We start from the raw sequence: 22,543 nt of genomic DNA on the forward strand, positions 1-22,543 counted from the left end.
AATATGGAAATAGAGACAGTGACTGAGAATAAATTCCTTGGTGTTATAATTGATAATAAACTCAGCTGGAAACCGCATATAAATTATATAAAATTGAAAATGTCAAAATCTATCGCCATCATGTACAGGGTCAAGGACACACTGTTACAGGAAGGATTACTCACTTTATATCATTCTTTAGTAGTATCATATATGACATATTGTGTGGAGTCTTGGGGTAACACTTATAAATCAAATACCAATCAAGTATTTCTCTTACAAAAACATGCCATTAGAATTATTTGTAACAAACATTATCTTGAGTCAACGCATTCTTTGTTTATGATTTTAAATTTATTGAAATTTAGAGATTTAGTGGATTATATCACAATACAAACTTTGTACAAAGCAAATAATCGAGCCTTACCACTTTATGTCCAGAACCTGTTCAAGATAAGGGATTCTGGATATAGTTTACGAGGATGTGCTGTATTTAAGAGGCCTCCCGTACGCACTAATATAAAGGGTTTTTGTGTTTCAGTTAAGGGGGTGAAGATTTGGAATAAATGTCCTGTTGAAATTAGATTATGTAGTTCTTTAGTTTGTTTTAAGAAACGTTATAAAAATCTATTAATTTCTGGATATATTGGAAAAGGAAATTGAATTTAATGTATAAATATGATGTATAAATGTGTTAATGTATGGTATGTATCTGTGCGGAATGTATGTATATATAGGAGTGTGAGCAAAAATGGATATGTATTTATGAGTCCTATTTTTTTTTTTTTTTGAGTATAAGTGTAAAATGTGTTGGACTGGATTTTTGGTATAGGGGTGGGTAACTTATAAGCTTTGCTTCTTCCCACCCCTTTTCAGACACACAGTGCAAATTTTGGTTTTGGTTTTTGTTTTGATTTGTTTTGATATGTTGTGTCTGTACTGTGTTGATGCTGAAATAAATTTCATTCATTTCATTTCATTCATTTCATCGAGGATGTGAATAATAAAATGACTGCAATTTCCCCTGATGCTCCCAAATTTATTTTGGGGGATTTTAATCACTGCCGATTGGACGGTGTGCTGAGGACATACGAGCAGTATGTTACATGTCCAACAACAATGGGGAACTCTACGGTGGATCTTTGCTATGGCTCAGTAGCCAAAGCTTACAGGTCCACCAGTGTGCCCTCTTCTGGAGCCTCATACCACAGCAGTGTCCTTCTCTTGCCAACTTACAGGCCAGTCTGCAGACGTCGTGAACGGACTATAAAGTCGGTGAGGTGTTGGTCAGAAGATTGTATCGACAAACTGAGGGCTTGCTTCGAATGGACAGAGTGGGAGGTTTTTTATAACACATGCTCGGATTTGAATGAACTGACACAGACTGTTTCTTCTTATATTTCTTTTTGTGTCGACATTAATATCCCTCAGAAGAATATTATTAGCTATGCTAATAACAAACCGTGGGTTACCAAAAACTTAAAGGGTGTCTTAAATAAGAAGAAAAATAATTTTTTTATAGGAAATAATAGGGAAAAGAAAGAAATTAATAAAGAGGTTAGGATTGAAATCCGGAAAGCGAAGAGAGCTTATAAGGATAAAGTAGAATATATGTATAGCAGTGGTGACCTGCGGGCGGCCTGGAGAGGCATTAAATTTATGGCTTCAGTTACTAACGTTCAACAGGATAATAATAAAGCACCAATTAAAGTAGAGGGGAGTTGCGAGGAGGATCTGCCAAATGCATTCAACTGCTTTTATTCCCGGTTTGAGAACCATGAGGTTGCAGAGAAACCCCCCCTGGAAAGTACTCCCTCTGCTACTGATGATGGGATAGCCATTAGTGAGGATAGTGTGAAAAAACTTCTGGAGAAGGTTAATGTAAGGAAGTCTTGCGGTCCAGATGGAATTTGTGGACACACACTAAAGTATTGTGCTGACCAACTTAGTAGTGTCCTCCTGTATATCTTTCGGAGGTCACTTATTTGTGGTCAAGTACCGGACTTATGGAAATCATCACTCATAATTCCTGTCCCAAAAAATTCATTCCCTAAGCAGTTTAATGACTTCAGACCCGTAGCGCTTACATCATTGTGCATGAAGGTCTTTGAGAAAATCATGAAGAATATGATAATAGCAAATATGGAGGGGAATATAGATCCACTCCAATTTGCGTATCAGGCGGGAAAAGGAGTGGAGGACGCTAAGCTTTTCATTCTTAACTGTCTTTATAGGCATTTAGAGAAGCCTCGAGCTCATGCTCAGCTTTTATTTGCTGACTTCTCCTCAGCTTTTAATCTGATGCAACCACACCTTTTAGTTAAGAGGTTGAGGTATGATTTTAAATTGCCCCACCAGATTGTTGTATGGTTGTCAGACTTTTTGACTAATAGGAGGCAGAGAGTCTTGGTAAACGGACGTGTTTCAGACTCCGTGGTTTTGTCCACTGGCTCACCACAGGGCTGTGTCCTTTCCCCCTTACTTTGTATTTTATATACAGATGAATGCAGAAGTGTTAGGCAGGGCAGTTACTTGGTTAAGTTTTCTGATGACACTGCTTTGCTGTCGCTCCTTCAGGGAGATGAGTTAGAACATGGGGAGGCCCTCACTGATTTTGTCTCATGGTGTGATGCAAATCACTTGGATTTAAATGTATACAAAACGAAGGCGTTAATAATTGATTTCAGACGAAATAAAGGGTCAGCTGTGGACACTGTTATTCATGGTAAAGCCGTGGAAAAAGTCTCTGCATATAAATACTTAGGCACTTTCTTTGATGAGAAGTTGAAATTTGATGTAAATACGGCAGATATTGTGAAACGAGGGCAACAGAGAGTGTACCTTCTGCGCAAACTGAATTCCTTCTCTGTTAGGCCTGTTATCATGGGCCGCTTTTATCAGTCTTTTATTGAAAGCCTTTTATGTTTTTCTTTTATCTGCTGGTTTCCCAGCTTGGCTCTGAAGGATAAAAAGAGGTTGTATAGTATTACAAGGACATGTTCAAAGATTACTGGAATGGAAACTAGAGACCTAGCTAGTTTTTGTGAACAACAAATGATAAGGAAGGCAAGATGTATTTTGTCTTCTTCCGGATATGTGCTAGCAGGTGAATTTTCTCTGTTGCCTTCGGGTCGACGTTATGTTTCACCTGTCTGCAGGACGAATCGATTGTTAAAATCTTTTATCCCTTCTGCTATCCGTCTTTTAAATTCTTTGTGAGGTGTAGATGTATAGGTATGAGGATGTATGGATGTTGTATATATATATATATTTTCTTTTTATCTTATTCTGTTTTTTTGTTTTGTTGTTGTTGTTGTATGTTGATGTGCCGGTATGCAGGCTGCTGAAACCAATTGCCCCTGGTGGGATGAATAAAGTTGTCTATGTATGTATCATCTAGGATCAACACTTTTCAAGTAATTTCAACATGTGAAAGACAAAAGTCACTGAGTCCTTTGGATTCCCTGGACAACCTGATGAGTGGGAATTGTCGTGGTCCAATGCATGTTTCCACTCATGAACCTGGAATAATTTTCTATGTATCACAGATTGGTGATTGCAGCTTGTGAATGGCCTCAAGCTGTTCCATCTTTTCACAGCAAATGAAAATCTGACAGGTGCTCAGTACACGTCTCCATTCCGTTACTCCGTTTGCTGCTTGTGTCTGATGTGTTCTGTGGACAATAAAATATTCATGCATGTGCAAGAAGGTTCCCTACACCTCCTCATTAAATGACAATACACATGCTTCATTTGTTTCTGTGGGATAAAATAAGGGTGGACACTTTTTGGATGCACCTCATAATGTCATGAAAAATAAAAATATAACGCAAAGCTAAAATACCCTGGGCCGTATGAGCATTGTGTTCTTTATAATTCTTTATAATTTGCAATTAATTGTTGAAGGCAAACAGAAACACTTTTTGAGAATTTGTGCATTCCTTGGTAAAAATGTAGTGTTATCATACACTTGCAGAATGTTTTTGTTGTGAAAGTGCAGGAACACGGACCCACAACAGGGGGCGCAAATGAACGGACAATGGAGGAAGTCAAATAATAACACTTTACTGTTGTGAATTTGCACAACTAACTCAGCAGATTACAATAGTCTGTAGCAACGTCAATTCACAAAAAGATGTCGTGTGGGCAGGCTCGAAGATAAGGGACGTCTGTCCAGAGCAGAACCGGAACCACACGATCTCCTCTACCATCGAACCCCGGGAATACTGGAGCCGCCAAGTCCCGAACTCCCAGGTGGCCACCGCCTCCGCTTGTCGGATCTGGTACTGCTGGCGAGGAGCACAAACAGTTAGATGTGGGTGTGTGTACACCCAGTAACACTTATGGTGGGAAATCCACCTCCACCTCTCACTCAAATGTTGCAGAGTACCGCAGTGATTCCTCAGGGGAAAAAAGTGCAGCCCAGCACTCAATCAGCTCCCGCAGACCAAGGATAACAGGTACTCCTGCAAATACTCACAATATACAGATTGATGTGTAAGAACGCAGACGGCTGAGTATATTATCTCCAAAGAAGAGTGATATCTCGGCAATGAGGTGGAGATGTCGTCATGCTTTTATGGTGGAGATGAAGACCAGGTGATTGGTGACAGCTGTCATGGTTGATGAGTGACAGCTGTAAATATATATATAGCTGTATATATATATATATATATAGCTGTATATATATATATATATATATATATATATATATATATATATATATATATATATATATATATATATATATATATACACAAGGGCTGTCAATAAAGTAACGGTCCTTTTTATTTTTTTCAAAAACTATATGGATTTCATTCATATGTTTTTACGTCAGACATGCTTGAACCCTCGTGCGCATGCGTGAGTTTTTCCACGCCTGTCGGTGACGTCATTCGCCTGTGAGCACTCCTTGTGGGAGGAGTCGTCCAGCCCCTCGTCGGAATTCCTTTGTCTGAGAAGTTGCTGAGAGACTGGCGCGTTGTTTGATCAAAATTTTTTCTAAACCTGTGAGACACATCGAAGTGGACACGGTTCGAAAAATTAAGCTGGTTTTCAGTGAAAATTTTAACAGCTGATGAGAGATTTTGAGGTGATTCTGTCGCTTTAAGGACTTTTCACGGTGCGAGACGTCGTGCAGCGCTCTCAGGCGGCGTCATCAGCCTGTTCAAGCTGAAAACCTCCACATTTCAGGCTCTATTGATCCAGGACGTCGTGAGAGAACAGAGAAGTTTCAGAAGAAGTCGGTTTCAGCATTTTATCCGGATATTCCACTGTTAAAGGAGATTTTTTTAATGAAAGACGTGCGGACAGATCCGCGCGTCGGGACGCAGCCGACGCGGTGCGGCGGCACAGGAAAAACACCTCCGTGTTGATAACCATTTGTAAAATCCAGGCGGCTTTTGATGGCTTTCAGTGGAGTGAGTATATGGGAAATTGTTTAACAGGCAGGACATGTTCCAACTTGTCCTTAAGGCTTTCAACAGAGGTGTTTTTCCTGTGGCGGAGCGTCGCGGCGGCTGCGTCCCGACGCGCGGACCCGTCCGCACGTCTTTCATTAAAAAAATCTCCTTTAACAATGGAATATCCGGATAAAATGCTGAAACCGACTTCTTCTGAAACTTCTCTGTTCTCTCACGACGTCCTGGATCAATAGAGCCTGAAATGTGGAGGTTTTCAGCTTGAACAGGCTGATGACGCCGCCTGAGAGCGCTGCGCGACGTCTCGCACTGTGAAAAGTCCTTAAAGCGACAAAATCACCTCAAAATCTCTCATGAGCCGTTAAAATTTTCACTGAAAACCATCTTAATTTTTCGAACCGTGTCCACTTCGATGTGTCTCACAGGTTTAGAAAAAATTTTGATCAAACAACGCACCAGTCTCTCAACAACTTCTCAGACAAAGGAATTCCGACGAGGGGCTGGACGACTCCTCCCACAAGGAGTGCTCACAGGCGAATGACGTCACCGACAGGCGTGGAAAAACTCACGCATGCGCACGAGGGTTCAAGCATGTCTGACGTAAAAACATATGAATGAAATCCATATAGTTTTTGAAAAAAATAAAAAGGACCGTAACTTTATTGACAGCCCTCGTATATGACCGACCGGTACTCCAGCTTGTTCCCCTCAGACACGCGACCCACAGTGGCGGAGTCATCAGAGAACTTCTGGAGGTGGCAGCTGTCCGTGTTGTAGGTGAAGTCCGAGGTGTAGAGGGTGAAGAGGAAAGGCGAGAGGACGTTGCCCTGCGGGGCCCTGGTGCTGCACCTTACCACCTCAGACTGACAGTCGCACAGCCGCACGTACTGCGGGTGGTCAGTGAGGTAGTCGATGGTCCAGGCAGCGAGGTGTCCATCCACACCTGCCTCCTCCAGCTTCCCCCTCAGCAGTGCCGGTCTGATAGTGTTAAAAGTGCTGGAGAAATCAAAGAACATGACTCTCACAGGGCTCCCGCTGTTCTCCAGGTGGGTGAGCACTCATTGCAGTAGGTAGATGACAGTGTCATCTACCCTGATATTGGGCCTGTATGCGAACTGCAGTGGGTCCTGGGTGTCGCTCACCACGGTGTGGAGGTGAGACAGGATGAGCTGTTCCATGGTCTTCATGAGGTGGGAGGTCAGGGCAACTGGTCTGTAGTGGGCCGGTTCCTTGGCATGCGGTGTTTTGGGAACCGGGACCACACAGACCACATTTTATATTTTTAATTAATTTATATCAAGATGGAGCGATTTGCTTTCAGTTTGAGTTAAGGAAGATCATTTTAGAAAAAAAAATGTATTTGGAATGGAATAAACAAATTAAAATGTGTGAAATACCAAGTGTTCTAATACTTTTGAGGACAAATGAGACACACTGAGGAGCAGCATCTTACATGGGCGCAATTTGGTGGGGGATAGGGGGGACATGTCCCCCCCACCTTTTCAACCAGGGGGGACAGAATATGGTATGCTCCCCCCCCACCACCACCTTCTGACGTATATGTGTGTACTTGAAACATGCTATGCCCGTCTTATGTGCAAACCATGTCAGTCTTATGTGCAAAACCATGTCAGAATAGTATCTTTGTTTCTGCAAGTTTGTATTTTTAGCAACACCTGTTTCTTGTTTGTCACATTCAGAATTTTCTGGAACTGCATTTGCCCAAATTTGAAACCAAAAATAGTTGCCTCTAGGGACTAGTGTCTACACATAAGTATCAATGGACCATGTGCTAATTTACTAAATTCTGAAAGTTAGAAAAGGAAATCAGAAAAGCTATCTGGGACCTCAGAAAGCCCATCTGCAATTATTGCTTGATCTCCAAAATCAGTCTATGCAAGCGAAATTATGTTCAGTATGAGTGTTGTCATTAGTGCCACTTTGAAAATTAAATTCATGATAAGTAATTTATCCTAAACTTATGATCTGTTGTTTTTTGAAACTTATGCAAAAACAAATCTTGAGAAAAAAAAATACAGTATGCGATAGTTAATAATTATTAAGAGCCTGTTCTTTCATATTTCTGAATACATTTTACCACATTGCAGTTGTTTTTTAATGAAAACTCAACCTATCATTCATTTGGAGTTCTACACATGTGGTGATTAGGGGTGTTGGAAAAAATCGATTCACGTCCGAATCGTCCGAATTCTTATTTATTACGATTCTGAATCGATCCAAAATGTCCAAGAATCGATTTTTTAAAAGCATTTTTTAAACATAATCTTGCTTACTCGCATGTACTGTTTGTCAGGCAACGGCTTCTGTACTATAGCGTCCCCGCGAGGGGGGGGGGTGGTCCGGCGTGCTTCAAACACTCGTGCGCTGCAGAGTTGTAGCTGTAGCTGTAGCTTAGCATGGCGGACAAAGAGCTAATTCAGCCAGCACCGTCTTTACTGAAGGCATATGTTTGGGCACATTTTGGATTTTATTATTTGCTGTGTAAGAAGGAGCTTGACATGACTTATGTAGTGTGCAGAATCTGCAAAATGAAAGTCAAGTACTTCGGAAACACTTCAGATCTGCAAGCCCACATGCTACGCCATCAACCGGAGCTAAAAGAAGTGGAGCAGTGGTCTCTGCTGACTATCAATCAATCAATCAATTTTTTTTTTTATATAGCGCCAAATCACAACAAACAGTTGCCCCAAGGTGCTTTATATTGTAAGGCAAGGCCATACAATAATTATGTAAAACCCCAACGGTCAAAACGACCCCCTGTGAGCAAGCACTTGGCTACAGTGGGAAGGAAAAACTCCCTTTTAACAGGAAGAAACCTCCAGCAGAACCAGGCTCAGGGAGGGGCAGTCTTCTGCTGGGACTGGTTGGGGCTGAGGGAGAGAACCAGGAAGAAGACATGCTGTGGAGGGGAGCAGAGATCGATCACTAATGATTAAATGCAGAGTGGTGCATACAGAGCAAAAAGAGAAAGAAACAGTGCATCATGGGAACCCCCCAGCAGTCTACGTCTATAGCAGCATAACTAAGGGATGGTTCAGGGTCACCTGATCCAGCCCTAACTATAAGCTTTAGCAAAAAGGAAAGTTTTAAGCCTAATCTTAAAAGTAGAGAGGGTGTCTGTCTCCCTGATCTGAATTGGGAGCTGGTTCCACAGGAGAGGAGCCTGAAAGCTGAAGGCTCTGCCTCCCATTCTACTCTTACAAACCCTAGGAACTACAAGTAAGCCTGCAGTCTGAGAGCGAAGCGCTCTATTGGGGTGATATGGTACTATGAGGTCCCTAAGATAAGATGGGACCTGATTATTCAAAACCTTATAAGTAAGAAGAAGAATTTTAAATTCTATTCTAGAATTAACAGGAAGCCAATGAAGAGAGGCCAATATGGGTGAGATATGCTCTCTCCTTCTAGTCCCCGTTAGTACTCTAGCTGCAGCATTTTGAATTAACTGAAGGCTTTTTAGGGAACTTTTAGGACAACCTGATAATAATGAATTACAATAGTCCAGCCTAGAGGAAATAAATGCATGAATTAGTTTTTCAGCATCACTCTGAGATAAGACCTTTCTAATTTTAGAGATATTGCGTAAATGCAAAAAAGCAGTCCTACATATTTGTTTAATATGCGCTTTGAATGACATATCCTGATCAAAAATGACTCCAAGATTTCTCACAGTATTACTAGAGGTCAGGGTAATGCCATCCAGAGTAAGGATCTGGTTAGACACCATGTTTCTAAGATTTGTGGGGCCAAGTACAATAACTTCAGTTTTATCTGAGTTTAAAAGCAGGAAATTAGAGGTCATCCATGTCTTTATGTCTGTAAGACAATCCTGCAGTTTAGCTAATTGGTGTGTGTCCTCTGGCTTCATGGATAGATAAAGCTGGGTATCATCTGCGTAACAATGAAAATTTAAGCAATACCGTCTAATAATACTGCCTAAGAGAAGCATGTATAAAGTGAATAAAATTGGTCCTAGCACAGAACCTTGTGGAACTCCATAATTAACTTTAGTCTGTGAAGAAGATTCCCCATTTACATGAACAAATTGTAACTTGTGACTACTGACCAGTGCTTCGCTAAAGTGCCAGCCAACTCCGAACGAGCAAAGCAGATGAGTAAATTTACATCTAGAATCACTTGATTAACCTTGTAAAGCTGCATTTTCTTAAACATAAACATTTTTAAGTAATATAACTATTTCTCAGAGCTCTTTGAATCGAAAATTGATTCTGAATCGAATCATCACCCCAAGAATCGGAATCGAATTGAATCGTGAGTTGTTGTACAATTCACATCCCTAGTGCTGATACCTTATTTGCACCAGGATGTTAATAAAATCAATGCTGGCTATTCTCAGAATAAAGTACTTATATCCACAGTTTCAAATTGCATAAGTCAAATGGTGTCCACTTTATGGTCTTTTCAAAACATTAAAATTACTGTTCTGGATGCTCAGAATGCATCTGAGCTTATCTAAAAACCGTTGGCTTCTGGGGGCCTAAAGCCCCAGCCTATGGGCTTCGGGCCTCGCACTTTGTGCCCCCCAATTTATAGTTCTAAATTGCGACCATGGTATCTTACATCTCATATATAGTGCAGCACATAAGAGAATATTTGGAGTGGAATAATGATAAAGTAAGTCCCTTCAGCTGCTCCCTTGTTTGCACGCTGGGTCGCCACAGCAAATCCAAGGTTGATCTGCATGTTGAATTGGCACAGGTTTTACGCATTAACCACTTGGCCACCACCCCTTAGAGTGGAATGGGATTCAAGCATCAAATTCAGCACAAATAATCCATAGACGTCCGAGGACACGGACAACCCTAACACACACCACTCACACACAGAGATATGCACACACACTACTGACTTCATGAATGAAACTCGGCCAAGAAAGGATAATTGTGTAAAAATATAATATACGAGGGCTGTCAATAAAATAACTGTCCTTTTTATTTTTTTTCAAAAACTATATGGATTTCATTCATATGTTTTTACGTCAGACATGCTTGAACCCTCGTGCGCATGCGTGGGTTTTTCCTCCATCAGGAAATTCGGAGAATCCCTCTTGAGATGTGTGGCAATGTCATCACAAACTTCAATGTGCGTGTTGCAGCTGTAATCCAAAGAAGAGGAGCGTGGATTGAACATGTCATCAATTATTGAACTGTGCGGAAAACAAGAGACTCCGTGTTGATAACCATTTGTAAAATCCAGGCGGCTTTTGGTGGCTTTCAGTTGAGTGAGTATCTGAGAAATTGTTTAATAGCAGGGCATGTTCCAACTTGTCCTTAAGGCTTCCAACGGAGGTGTCTTTCCTGTGGCGGGTGTGCTGCGCCGGCTGCAAGCCGACGCACCAATCCGTCCGCACGTCTTTCATTAAAAAAATCTCCTTTAACAGTGGAATGTCCGGATAAACTGCTGATCCCGACCTCTTCTGAAAGTTCTCTGTTCTCTCACGACGTCCTGGGTCAACAGAGGTTTAAATTTGGAGGTTTTCAGCTTGAAACAGGATGACAACGTCGCCTCGGAGCGCTGCGCGACATCCCGCTCCGTGGGAAGTCCTTACAGCGATAGAAACAATCCAAAATCTCTCATCAGCCGTTAAAATTTTCACCGAAAACCAGCTTAATTTGTCGAATGGTGTCCACTCGAATGTGCCTCACAGTTTTGGAAAAAAAAATTGATGAAGCACAGCGCCAGTCTCTCAGCAACTTCTCAGACAAAGGAATTCCGACGAGGGGGCTGGACCACTCCTCCCACAAGGCATGCTCACAGGCGAATGACGTCACCGACAGGCGTGAAAAAACTCTTGCATGCCCACGAGGGTTCAAGCTTGGCTGATGTAATCACACATGATTCAAATCCATATGGGTTTTTTTTCGCATGGACCTTGCTGTCACTGTTATTCTTGAGAAATTTCCTTTTCGTTGTTATGGAAATGGCCACCCTAGTTGCAGGCATGCAGCCAGTCACAGTAGAGATGCACCGTAATATCCAAATGCAGAGGGTTACGTACAAATACTCCTTGAATTGCATAACGTCTGCACTTAAAATGTAACTGTTGCTTATGATTGGTTGATAGATTGATCGAGGGGCTTTACTGAACAAGTACAAAGTGTACGCAAGGCAGCAGGATCTTCATGATTAATTAAGTATCCACCCTTATTTAATCCCAAGGAAACAAATGAACCGTGTGTATTGTCATTTAGTGAGGAGGTGTAGGGAACCTTTTTGCACATGCATGAATATTTTGTTGTTCACAGAACACATCAGTCACGAGCAGCAAACCTGAGAATGGAGACGTGTACTGAGCAACTGTCAGATTTTCATTTGGTGTGAAAAGATGGAACAGCTTGAGGCCATTCACAAGCTGAAATCACCAATCTGTGATACTTAGAAAATTATTCCAGGTCCATGAGTAGAAACATGCATCGGACTACGACAATTCCCACTCATCAGGTAGTCCAGGGACTCGAAGGACTCAGTGACTTTTGTCTTTCACATGTTGAAATTACTTGAACAGTGTTGATCCTAGATGAGTGGAACTGGGGAGATTTCGATCCCAGACCCTTTAGTGAAACAACTGACCACCTGCAGGGAATGGTCACACAGTTACTTTTGGGACAAACAGTTTTGGTAATGGCCCAGTCACACGGCACACAACGATTCCTGAACAAAGGGAAAAAGTAAAAAAAGTCGCAATTCATTGAGAAAAGGTAGACGAAAGAGCTTTAATTAAAGAATCTCTCAAAAAGGAAAAGATTGATGATTCTCTTGGAAAAGTTCATCCCTCAGCATTATGAAGTCACATGTTAACATTTGATCTTAATAAGTCAATATTACCAAACACTGGTGGTGGCGGCTGCTTTTTACCCGCTGGCGGTTAGATGAGGACAGCATCAGTGGAAGTGGAAACTCGTGATCTGAACATCCAAGTGTACAGCTGGCTGAATTTGATTGGATGACAGAGCGTGTGACACACAGTCAGTGAATGTGTGAAGAACTGAGCAACATGAATGGTGCACATCAGCCAATAAAATGACAACTTAAACAATCCACCCAAACACTTCTCTTCTTATTGGCTGCAGCAGGAAGCAGAAACAGCATATAAACCACGACACCACCGAGGGTGTACGAGGTCAAGTGCACCCGCAAAGGTGAGTACTTCACTTTCACCCAACATTTAATGCACTCAATTATAATATAAAAAGACTACACTGAAGGCAACTTTCAAAAAAGTACTGTTTGTAAAATGAACTATAACTCATATAGTTATTATTCCAGCATTATTAGTTCAACTGGAAATCAGCAGCAAGGACCCATATCTAAAAAGGTTGAAAGCTGAGCTGCTGAAAAATCTACCAGGAGGTCATGTAAGAGGTGACTGAGGATCAGGTGGAAAACAAACTGTGCAACAATTAAAGTGCTGCTGGTTCAATTGCTGTTTCTCTGTGAAAATGTACTTGAGTCCAGAGCATCACTTTGTACTGATGTGGCTGAATGTCAGACACAGAAATTAAAAAAATAAGATGCTTTGCAGAAAAAAACAGCTGCCAAACTATTTTAATGTGATAATCTGGAAATAAAAAAAATACTTTTTTTTTTTTTTTGTCCTGTTGAATTTCCAGATGAATCCGTCAGTGCTGCTCGTGACCCTGCTGCTTCTGTCCTGGACCAGTGCAGGGAAAGGTAAAGATTGGCTGTTGGTTTTTCAAGGGGAACATCATGACTTCTGCAAATCAGGCAGACAAACTGCTGATACGTTGCATCTTTTTTTTTCTTTTCCTATTGACAACAATTACTGGACATATCTTTATTGATTTTCACAGATTTTATCCCACAAGAAAAGAAAATACATCACATATTTAACTTCAGAGTTTATATATATATATATATATATATATATATATACTGTATATATTAGGGCTGTTAATCGATTAATTAAAATGAACTAATTAATCGCAAATTTGGAAAAAATTAATCGCGATTAATCTCATTTTGAGTCAAGTTATAATAAATACACAAAGTCATTAGTTTCACAAAGGGGGCTTTGTTTAGTTGTTTCTTTTATGTCACACTTAAAAGCTGCGACATAAACTTGAAACTGGCTTGTTTTGCAAATTTACAACATCTTCTAACCTCAGAGCATCTCTTTCCTCTGGCAAACATGGAACTTTAAATAACTGAAATTAAATACTACAGCTTACCTGAAAAGCTTAACAAAAGTGCATTGGTGATACATTCATCTTTTGATTTAGAACATGTGCATTAATTAGTGCAGTTTATAACCTTGAAAAACACTTTAGTTTAAGTTTGGAAACCAAGTCTACTTCTCCTTTACATTCAGCCAACTACTCAGACACACCAGTCTCTCAACATTTGTAGAAGAGAGAGCAGCTCTCTTTTTCTGAAGAAGGTGGCCAGAGAGGAGAATAGCCTCTCACAGGGCACAGTGGTGGCAGGTGATGTGAGATATTTGCGGGCAAGATATGCTAGTCTAGGGTATGAGTCCTTTCTTTTTGACCACCACTCCAGCTGGCATTGATCCGGGTCACTTTTGGATTCTGATTTGTAGCGGTCCAATGAAGTTTGAATGGACTCAGATTCCTCATCTGTGTCTGAATCAGATGATGCAACCAAAAAGATGGACATTCTCCTCTTCTTTAGTGGTGATTCCTCTGTAGTTTCACACTCTGTTGTTTCCGCACCATGGACCTGGACATTACTATCATCTCTGAGGAGGGTGCTTAAGGAATTCCACACTTCACCTCAGGTTTAGGCAGGCATTTTAAATCCTTAAACCTGGGATCAAGTGTAGTAGCAATCTTGAGCCAAGTGAGATTGGAGTTCTCCTTTCTTTGAGCCAGGTCTTCAGAAAAAGCTTTTTTGAATTTTATGATGTTGACAGTATCATCATCTGATGGCTCCATGACTCTGAACAAGTGGCAGAAGGCTGGCAAAACCACAGAACAGGAGATGTAGTGCTCCCCACCCAAAGTTTCAGTGACATACCTGTGAAAACAGACATAAAATAACAGTATTAATTCAACAGACAAACTTCAACTGAAAACACACACACACACACACACACACACACACACACACACACACACACACACACACACACACACACACACACACACACACACACACACACTTTTGTCTATTTTTTTACATAATTTAATTGTTCAATATAATTAACTTACAAATAATTAATTTAATTACAAATAAAATACAAACATAATACACTGAAACTGTAATAAAACACACCTGCATGGTTCAAGAAGCTCCTCCAACGTCTTCAGCTTTAACAGTTCAGACTCAGTTAGCATGGAGATGTTGCCCTTCTGTTGGGACAGGGTTGTCTCTGTTGGTGCTTTGTTTTGTTGGATCCTTTTGATCATGTGTAAAGTGGAGTTACATCTAGTGGGCACGTCTTGAATCAGGGGTTCTTTTTGTATGTGTGCAACTTGCTGTTCATTCAACTCTCGTGCATTAGATGGGCTGTGCTTGAAATGACTGACAATTTTTCTGCATTTGGCTAAAACAGCATCAAATCCGCTGTCATGTAGTGACACTGTTATTGCGCGTTGTAGAGCGTGTGCAGTGCAAGGCAGATGTTCTTATGGAAGTAGTCTTACAGCTGCAGTCATGTTCCGAGTACTGTCTGTCCCAAGTGTCGTTAATTTTGTCTCTATGTTCCATTCTTGAGCAACAGCCTGAAAGTGTTGCGCACATACTTCTGCATAGTGGTGCTCGTTTGACTTACTCAGTGTTAATGCAAAGGATTGTAGACACCAGTTGTCATCAATAAAGTGAGCCGTGACACCCAAATAGTTATCATTGCTAACAGAAGTCCAATGATCTCCCATGAGAGCAATGAAGGGGGCTTTCTCTAACATGCTTTGCCGTTTTGCTTTCTCTGGACCTCTCTCTCTATCCCTCTCTCTCTCTATTCTGGACATTACGGATTGCCTACCGGGTAAATCATAAGCGGAGTCCTCAGACGCCTCTTGAATCAAATCCCTCAGACCTGCATCTTCAACAATACCCAACAAGCAATAGCTTCTGTTATTTTGTTTTTGGTTTGCCTGGAAAGGGTCCCGCCTCTCACTCCAAACTCCTGCAATGTAGACTGGCGAAAGCTGCCTCCATCCGCGGTCAGTGACACACCGGGATGCCTCGCCTTGAGGTGATGTAGTGCTTCGGTGGTAATCGAATTCACCTTTGCAAAGCACACATATCACCTTTGTCTTGTCCAAAGCACCATCTGGTTGTATCTTAAAGCGAAATTTTCCATTTAACAGCGTGTCTTTTTTATTTTCCATCGCAAGCTTGACGTAGCACCAGCAGCGTGTAAACACAGGTAAGGGCCACTTCTTCTTCTTTCTGGTGGCATGCTGGACATGGGCGTAATGCTGCCCCCACTGACTGACCGTGTGGTACTGCAAAGTGAAGGGCCGTTTTTTATTAATCTTTGTGATCAATTTATTTTATCGTGTTATAGGGGAAAAATTAAAAAAATAACGCAAATAGTTAATGCCTTATCTCTCTCTCTCTCTCTCTCTCTCTCTCTCTCTCTCTCTCTCTCTCTCTCTCTCTCTCTCTCTCTCTCTATATATATATATATATATATATATATATGCTTATACACATGCACTCAAGATTTGCATGGTGTACTTTGAAGCAAAACAAAAAGAAAACATTATAAGAATGCCAAAGTATTGCATCTCAACCCTGAGATGCAAATCTTTACTATTCATCCAGTCGAAGATTTAGGTCCCTGTTCCTACCCCTACTACTTTACCCACCCAACCTACCCACAGGGTTACAGATTGTAGAGGGAAAAAAAAGGGGTGGTGACGAGGGTGAGTGCTCACTGCTACATTTAACAGCTCTACTCTTTATCAAGAGGTTCTTGTTGAGAGTTATAAAAGCTCAGAATGGGCGTCCATGTTACAAAAACGATTTGAGAGGGTACGTTCACAATGTATCTAATGTTTTAATGTAAGAAATACATCACATCTTTGACCCAGTGGGAGAAGGATGAGGGGCATTGTTTCCATTTCAGAAGAATCAAAGTCGGGCACAGCCAGAATACGTGCATTAAGACTACCGGTTAAACTCTACATCGAGGGCGTGATGCGATTATGTTTGGCTAAATTATTGCCAATTTAGTATTACTGAAATTAACTGTGGACCACTTTCAATTGCCATACTTAGTGAATGTGCAAATGATATGTGTACCAAATTTAAGATGGCACCATGTTGATCTTCTGTTAGAACTACTCCAAGGTCAGAGTCTCAAGCCCTTTTCAAATTCTCCACAGAGTGTGAATTGATGTTGCCGATTGATATAAATATGCCATAGCAGTCCTTTACAATCTGTGATAAAATGAAGGATATGGTTGCCATGTCATGGGCGGGAGCCCGTCACCAGGAGCAGCTTGACTCGCAATACAGACTCCCAGACTAGGCTTAGTTGTGGAGGAAATCATAGTCTTTAATCCAGGCTTGGGTTTGGTACACAAGTAATCAGTCAGAACGGCAGAGGTATAAACAGGGTCAGGCTGAGACGCAGTAATAAACGAGCAGGGTTCGGAGGAACAAGCAAACACCGAAATCTGGGATGAGGCGAGAGGTGTGGTCGAAGAATACAGAGCAAGGTTCAGAACACGGCAAGACAAAAATCAGGACTGTGAATGGGTGCTGGAAAGTGTACAAAGACAACAATCTGGCGGGGAAGTGAAGGACTGTGGGGTTTAACTACATGTGGACTAATTAGTGTGGAATGAGGGACAGGTGGTGTCAACGAGGTGCACGTGAGGAACAATGTAGAAGGAGAAGTGGCTAGTGAACAAAGATAACACACAGTCAAGATTGTGAAGAGGGGAGTGCACAAACTGGAGTGATGTAATAGACAAAGATAAGTGAACAGGTGCCAAGAGCGTGAGTGAATGAAAACACAAAGCAGACAGAAACAAAGAAAGACAAAGACATGGGGCAGGTGCAGTGAAGTGAACATAATTCAGATATAAGTGAAGGAATAACTGAGACAATAGCAGGTGCAGGACATAAATAACGGCGTGAGATCAAACAAAGAACAGAGCTAACACAGAATGTAAAACTACAAAAACACGAACTGAAATCAAACATGAGCATGAAAACAAAAACTACATGAGAACTGAACAGGAAATCAATACTAAAGCAAAAACTAACCAGGAACAGACTAAGAAATCAAAATCCAATATAAAAGTACAACCGAAATGAAAACAGCAAAATAAGCAGATGATAACTGAAAGATAAACAATGAAAACACAGACTGGCTGAACAAAACAAGAATGGAACTGAAACATGGCTGAAGTATAGAAGTAACAAAGTGACAAAGCAAAAATAGAACATAGAATAACCACATCATCAAAGTAGCAATTAATAAAACAACGCTGGGGCAGAAGGAGATGAACCAAATAAAGAGGAAAAATACGGATGTAAGCCTGGAACTGGGCCAGGCATGACAGTCATTTTATGGGTTTATTTGGAAAGGAATTATTTGAGATGAGATATACTTTATTGATCTCACAGTGGAGAAATCATGTTTACACTCAAGTTACCTCAGACAGCAATTAGTCCACAATTATTACTTGCTTACTGTAATAATGGCACACATCAGAATTAAAGACAACACATACACAATTGACATTGTTTATGTGCACTAAGTTACTTATATATACTTTATATATAATTTACTTACATATATTTGTGGCACAAACCTCCTAATCTGGTGGTAACTTGGAAATGGTTCCTTGGTAGAACACTGGTTTGGAACAAGTTACATATTGATTGTAGATGGCACAGATCCCCACATTAGACCAAAAGTGAATGTTAGTTCGGAACCAGAAGAAATGAACATGTGATTTCACTTAATAGTGGACAGGACAGAAGTTCTCTGCAGCCCAAAATGTCTCCTGAGGAGGCACATGTTCTTCCTGAGTTTTTAACCATTATATTTGGACTTAAATTATTGCTAAGAAGGGGCAAGGCCGCACCAACCACTGAGCACAGATTGTGACTGAACTTCAAAATTCAAACTTCAAAAACTTTAAAAAAGGAAATTAGGCAAGACAGCTCCCCACAGCACTCTCTGGAGATGGGTCCTGACAATCCAACAAGATTTATTCTCCCATATGAAAGAGGTCATACTTTTATGCAGATGGTTTATGTGCTTTTACTTCCATTTATTGTATATAATATATATATATATATATATATATATATATATATATATATATATATATATATATATATATATATATATATATATATATATATATATATATATATATTTTTTTTTTTTTTTTTGGATGGGGAAGGGGTATCACAGTGGCTCAGTGGTTAGCCACGTAACCATTCAAAAAGTACTTTCATTATTTAATCATCAACTATGCACTATGGTTATCCTGCGGGGGAAGAATAAAAAAAATGTAATGTGCATTAAAAAAAAAGATTCAAAATGTAGTTTGTAATTAAATTTTTCTTTCACAATATAGTGGAATGTTAAACGGAAATAGTTGTAGAATGGCATTTCGAAGCATCATGATACATATCGTATTGGGGATACGTTCATCATCTCAGCCCTAATTATTTCTGCTGCATTTCAACATGGCATTCTATGGGGACTGTCTTACTTTTGGAGCCAGCCTCAAGTGAACATTGTAGGAACTGCAGGTTTTGGCACCGTTGTTTTGGCTTAATTTTTCAGCACCAGAAGTTGTGGTTCAGACAGAGTTCCACTGTTGAACTGCACAAGATTCTTGGCACTTTTCCACAAAAGAGAGAAAAAAAATGTTGCTAAACACTGATTTTAGCCATTTTATTTTTGTTCATTCACTTTCAACCAAAAATGTGGAAACATGTTTCCATGATACATATTGTTGGTATTAATACGAGGTCTGTGAGAAAACTATCCGACCTTTTTATTTTTTTCAAAAACTATAGGGATTTGAATCATGTGCGCTTGCATCAGACAACCTTGAACCTTCGTGTGCATGCGTGAGTTTTTTCACGCCTGTCAGTTGCGTCATTCGCCTGTGGGCAGGCTTTGAGTGAGCACTGGTCCACCCCTCCCATCAGATTTCTTTTGTCAGTGAAATGGCTGAGAGGCTGTTGCTTTGCTCCATGAATTTTTTTTCAGAAACTGTTAGCGACAGCCAGTTGGAAACCATTCGAAAGATTCAGATGGATTTCAGTGAAGATTCTGTCAGCGTCACATGGATTAAGGAGTGTTAAAACCTTTTTAAAGACGGCCCACAGCGGCGGGGGGCGTGCGGCGCACCGAGTGGCCATCGACAGGCTGAAACGACCAGATCATTTCTAAACTGAACGCTGTGTTGATCCGGGACATCGTGTGACTACCACAGAAATGGCAAGAGAGCTGGACATAGTACTTTTGTGGCACATTCCACTGTTACAGGAGATTTTGTAATGAAAGATGTGCGGAGGATTTTGCGCATTGGCATGGAGCCACTCATTGCGCACAACAACAACAAAAAAAAAACACCTCTGTGTTGGAAACCATTCAGAAGATTCAGACGGCTTTTGATGGCTTTTCAGTCGAGTGAGTATCCGAGAAATTGTTTAACAGCTGGGCATGTTCCAACTTGTCCTGTGAGACTTCCAACACGGAGGTGTTGTTTGTCCAGCGGCTGTGAGCAGCTGCGTCCCGACGCGCGAATTCGTCCGCACGTCTTTCATTACAAAATCTCCTTTAACAGTGGAATTTGCCGATAAAGTGCTGATCCTGACCTCTTCTGAAACTTCTCTGCTAGTCACACGATGTCCTGCATCAACAGAGCCTTAAATTTGGAAGTGATCTGCTCGTTCCAGCCTGTCGATGGCCGCTCGGGGCGCGATGCGCCCTCCACCACCGTGGGCCGTTTTTAACCCAGTTTTAATGGTCTTTAATCCGTGTGATACCGATAGAATCTTCACCGAAAGCCACCTGAATCTTTTGAATGGTTTCCAACTGGCTGTCTCTAAAAGTTTCTGAAAAAAAATTCATGGAGCAAAGAGGCAGCCTCTCAGCCATTTCACTGAAAATAAAAATCCGACAAAGGGGGTGGACCAGTGCTCACTCAAAGCCTGCCCACAGGCGAATGACGCAACCGACAGGCATGAAAAAACTCACGCATGCGTACCAAGGTTCAAGCTTGTCTGATGCAAGCGCACATGATTCAAATCCATATAGTTTTTGAAAAAAATAAAAAGGTCGGATACTTTTCTAACAGACCTCGTATGTGTTTAATTTGTTTGGGATAATGCACATTACTCACAACAAACATAGTAACACTGTCATGATAAATGCAGAGCAGGATTAGTCAGAACATGAAGAGAATCCTACTGATGATATTGTGCTGGAGTTAGCTGAGCAGGATTAAATCAGGTTGCTGGGCCTTGGCAGAGGAACACACTCGGGATACTGTATCATTTTGATCTTCCTCACCTTTGCTGAAGGTTTGAGGTCAGACTGTAGCTTGAATGGGATCTTTTCTCTCATATTAACCATTTATCATTTTTCTGGTTGACAAAATTTACAAAATCTTGTCTTTTTTGTCAATGCAGATGAAGAGATTTAATGTAGTTCTGTGTGTCTGTGTATCTTTCTCTCCAAAGATCTTAAAGTAAGGGTGGCTCGATCCAGCAATGATGAGACCAACCTACACTGGGTGAAATGTGAAGGATCTGTGCCTGATGGAGCCGTTTCGATTCGAAACACTTATGTGAGTCCGGCTCGCACAGAGTATGTCTGCAAATCTGCTTGCCAAGCTGGTTACTACAGCACCAAGGATTCAAAGTGCCACTACCCCTATGGAACACGAGAAATGTCATCCTCTAGCAACTGCTATATCCTGGTGAACAGAGATAACTTTGAGCTTCTGGAGTGGAAGGACGGTTACGGTGGTTCAGTGCCAGCCAACGCAGTCAGTACTTGCGGCACAAATAAAATGTATGTAGGGAAGAGTGATTACGGTCTCGGGAAAATAGAGCCAGCTAACCACTGCTTATATTATGTTTGGAACGGTGCAGAGACCTGGACCAAGACGTACCAGGCTCTGACTATGAATAAAGACGTTACTGAACAAACCATGAAAGATGTGAAATTCCAGACTGAAGGGGTTCCTGTCATTGAGGGTAAACCAGAAGTCATGCGCAAATCTACCGCCAACAACCAGCACTGCCTCGAAGTTACAAAAACAGTTACCCTCACCAAAGACATTATGACAGAGGACAGGTGGGATGTCATTAATTCAGTCACATTTGGTGTCACAACTACTGTCACAGCTGGGGTTCCTCTTGTTGCCTCTGCAACACTTGAGATTGGCATGGAGGCAACGAAGGAGTTTGCTAAGGGAACCAGTAATACTGAGACTCAGTCGTACATGGTTTCTGTGTTAGTGCCAGTTCCACCAAAACAGTCCTGTACTGTCAGTATGGTTGCACAGGTGAACAAAGCAGACGTCCCTTTCACAGCAACCTTGATCCGCACCTACCGAGGTGGCAAGAAAACACAGACAACGACCAAAGGGTTCTATAGGACGACCCAGGTAGCAGAAACCCACGCTGTCATAGATCAATGTACCATCATAGGTGACTTGAAAGATTGTGAAAAGGCCTCAAGCACCAAAAGCACACCTCCCCCAAAGTTAAAATTAAAAAAGCCTGCTAAAGCAGCTGGAAAATAAAAAGAAAATATTTCCCTTCTTTGTTTTAGCAAAATACAGAAGTGGTAACTTATTCTGACTTCTTATAAAAGCACACATACAGTTACATTCTTACATTTCCTCACTGCAGGCTGTTGAAAAATCAACTTTTGACATATTGCCTCAAATAGCACATTATCGAGTGAAAAAAGCATGTTGTTTTGACTCTACATTGAAGAAAAATATTAAAATGTCATTTTCACTTGTGGTTTGTCAAATACAATTTTTACTGCTACTAAATAATGATGAAATTGTTCACATTCTGATGGTTTGGTAAAATAAGATGTTGCTTCTTATCATGATCATTTTAAATGCAATGAAGTGTTTTAACAATATGGAAAGTGTTTAAAATGATGTATCTCA

At 40.9% G+C, this 22,543-nt stretch overlaps 1 protein-coding gene across 1 annotated transcript; it reads left to right on the plus strand.

Annotated features, from left to right (window-relative positions):
* The first annotated feature begins 13,051 nt into the window (after nt 1-13,051).
* On the plus strand, nt 13,052-22,326 carry LOC117509871 (natterin-2-like). The gene is made up of 2 exons (XM_034169500.1): nt 13,052-13,112; nt 21,093-22,326. Exons 1-2 carry the CDS (start codon nt 13,052-13,054, stop codon nt 22,160-22,162), a joined length of 1,131 nt encoding a protein of 376 aa, XP_034025391.1. The 3' UTR covers nt 22,163-22,326.
* The last annotated feature ends 217 nt before the right edge of the window (nt 22,327-22,543 follow it).

This window comes from Thalassophryne amazonica, chromosome 5 (assembly GCF_902500255.1).
Source record: "Thalassophryne amazonica chromosome 5, fThaAma1.1, whole genome shotgun sequence".
NCBI lineage: Eukaryota > Metazoa > Chordata > Actinopteri > Batrachoidiformes > Batrachoididae > Thalassophryne > Thalassophryne amazonica.

What these genes read in the sequence shown, in the direction of transcription:
- LOC117509871 (XM_034169500.1), top strand. Translation starts at nt 13,052, where the DNA reads ATGAATCCGTCAGTGCTGCTCGTGACCCTGCTGCTTCTGTCCTGGACC. An exon ending in CTGGACCAGTGCAGGGAAAG is followed by an intron (nt 13,113 to 21,092) that starts GTAAAGATTGGC and finishes TTCTCTCCAAAG; the next exon opens with ATCTTAAAGTAAGGGTGGCT.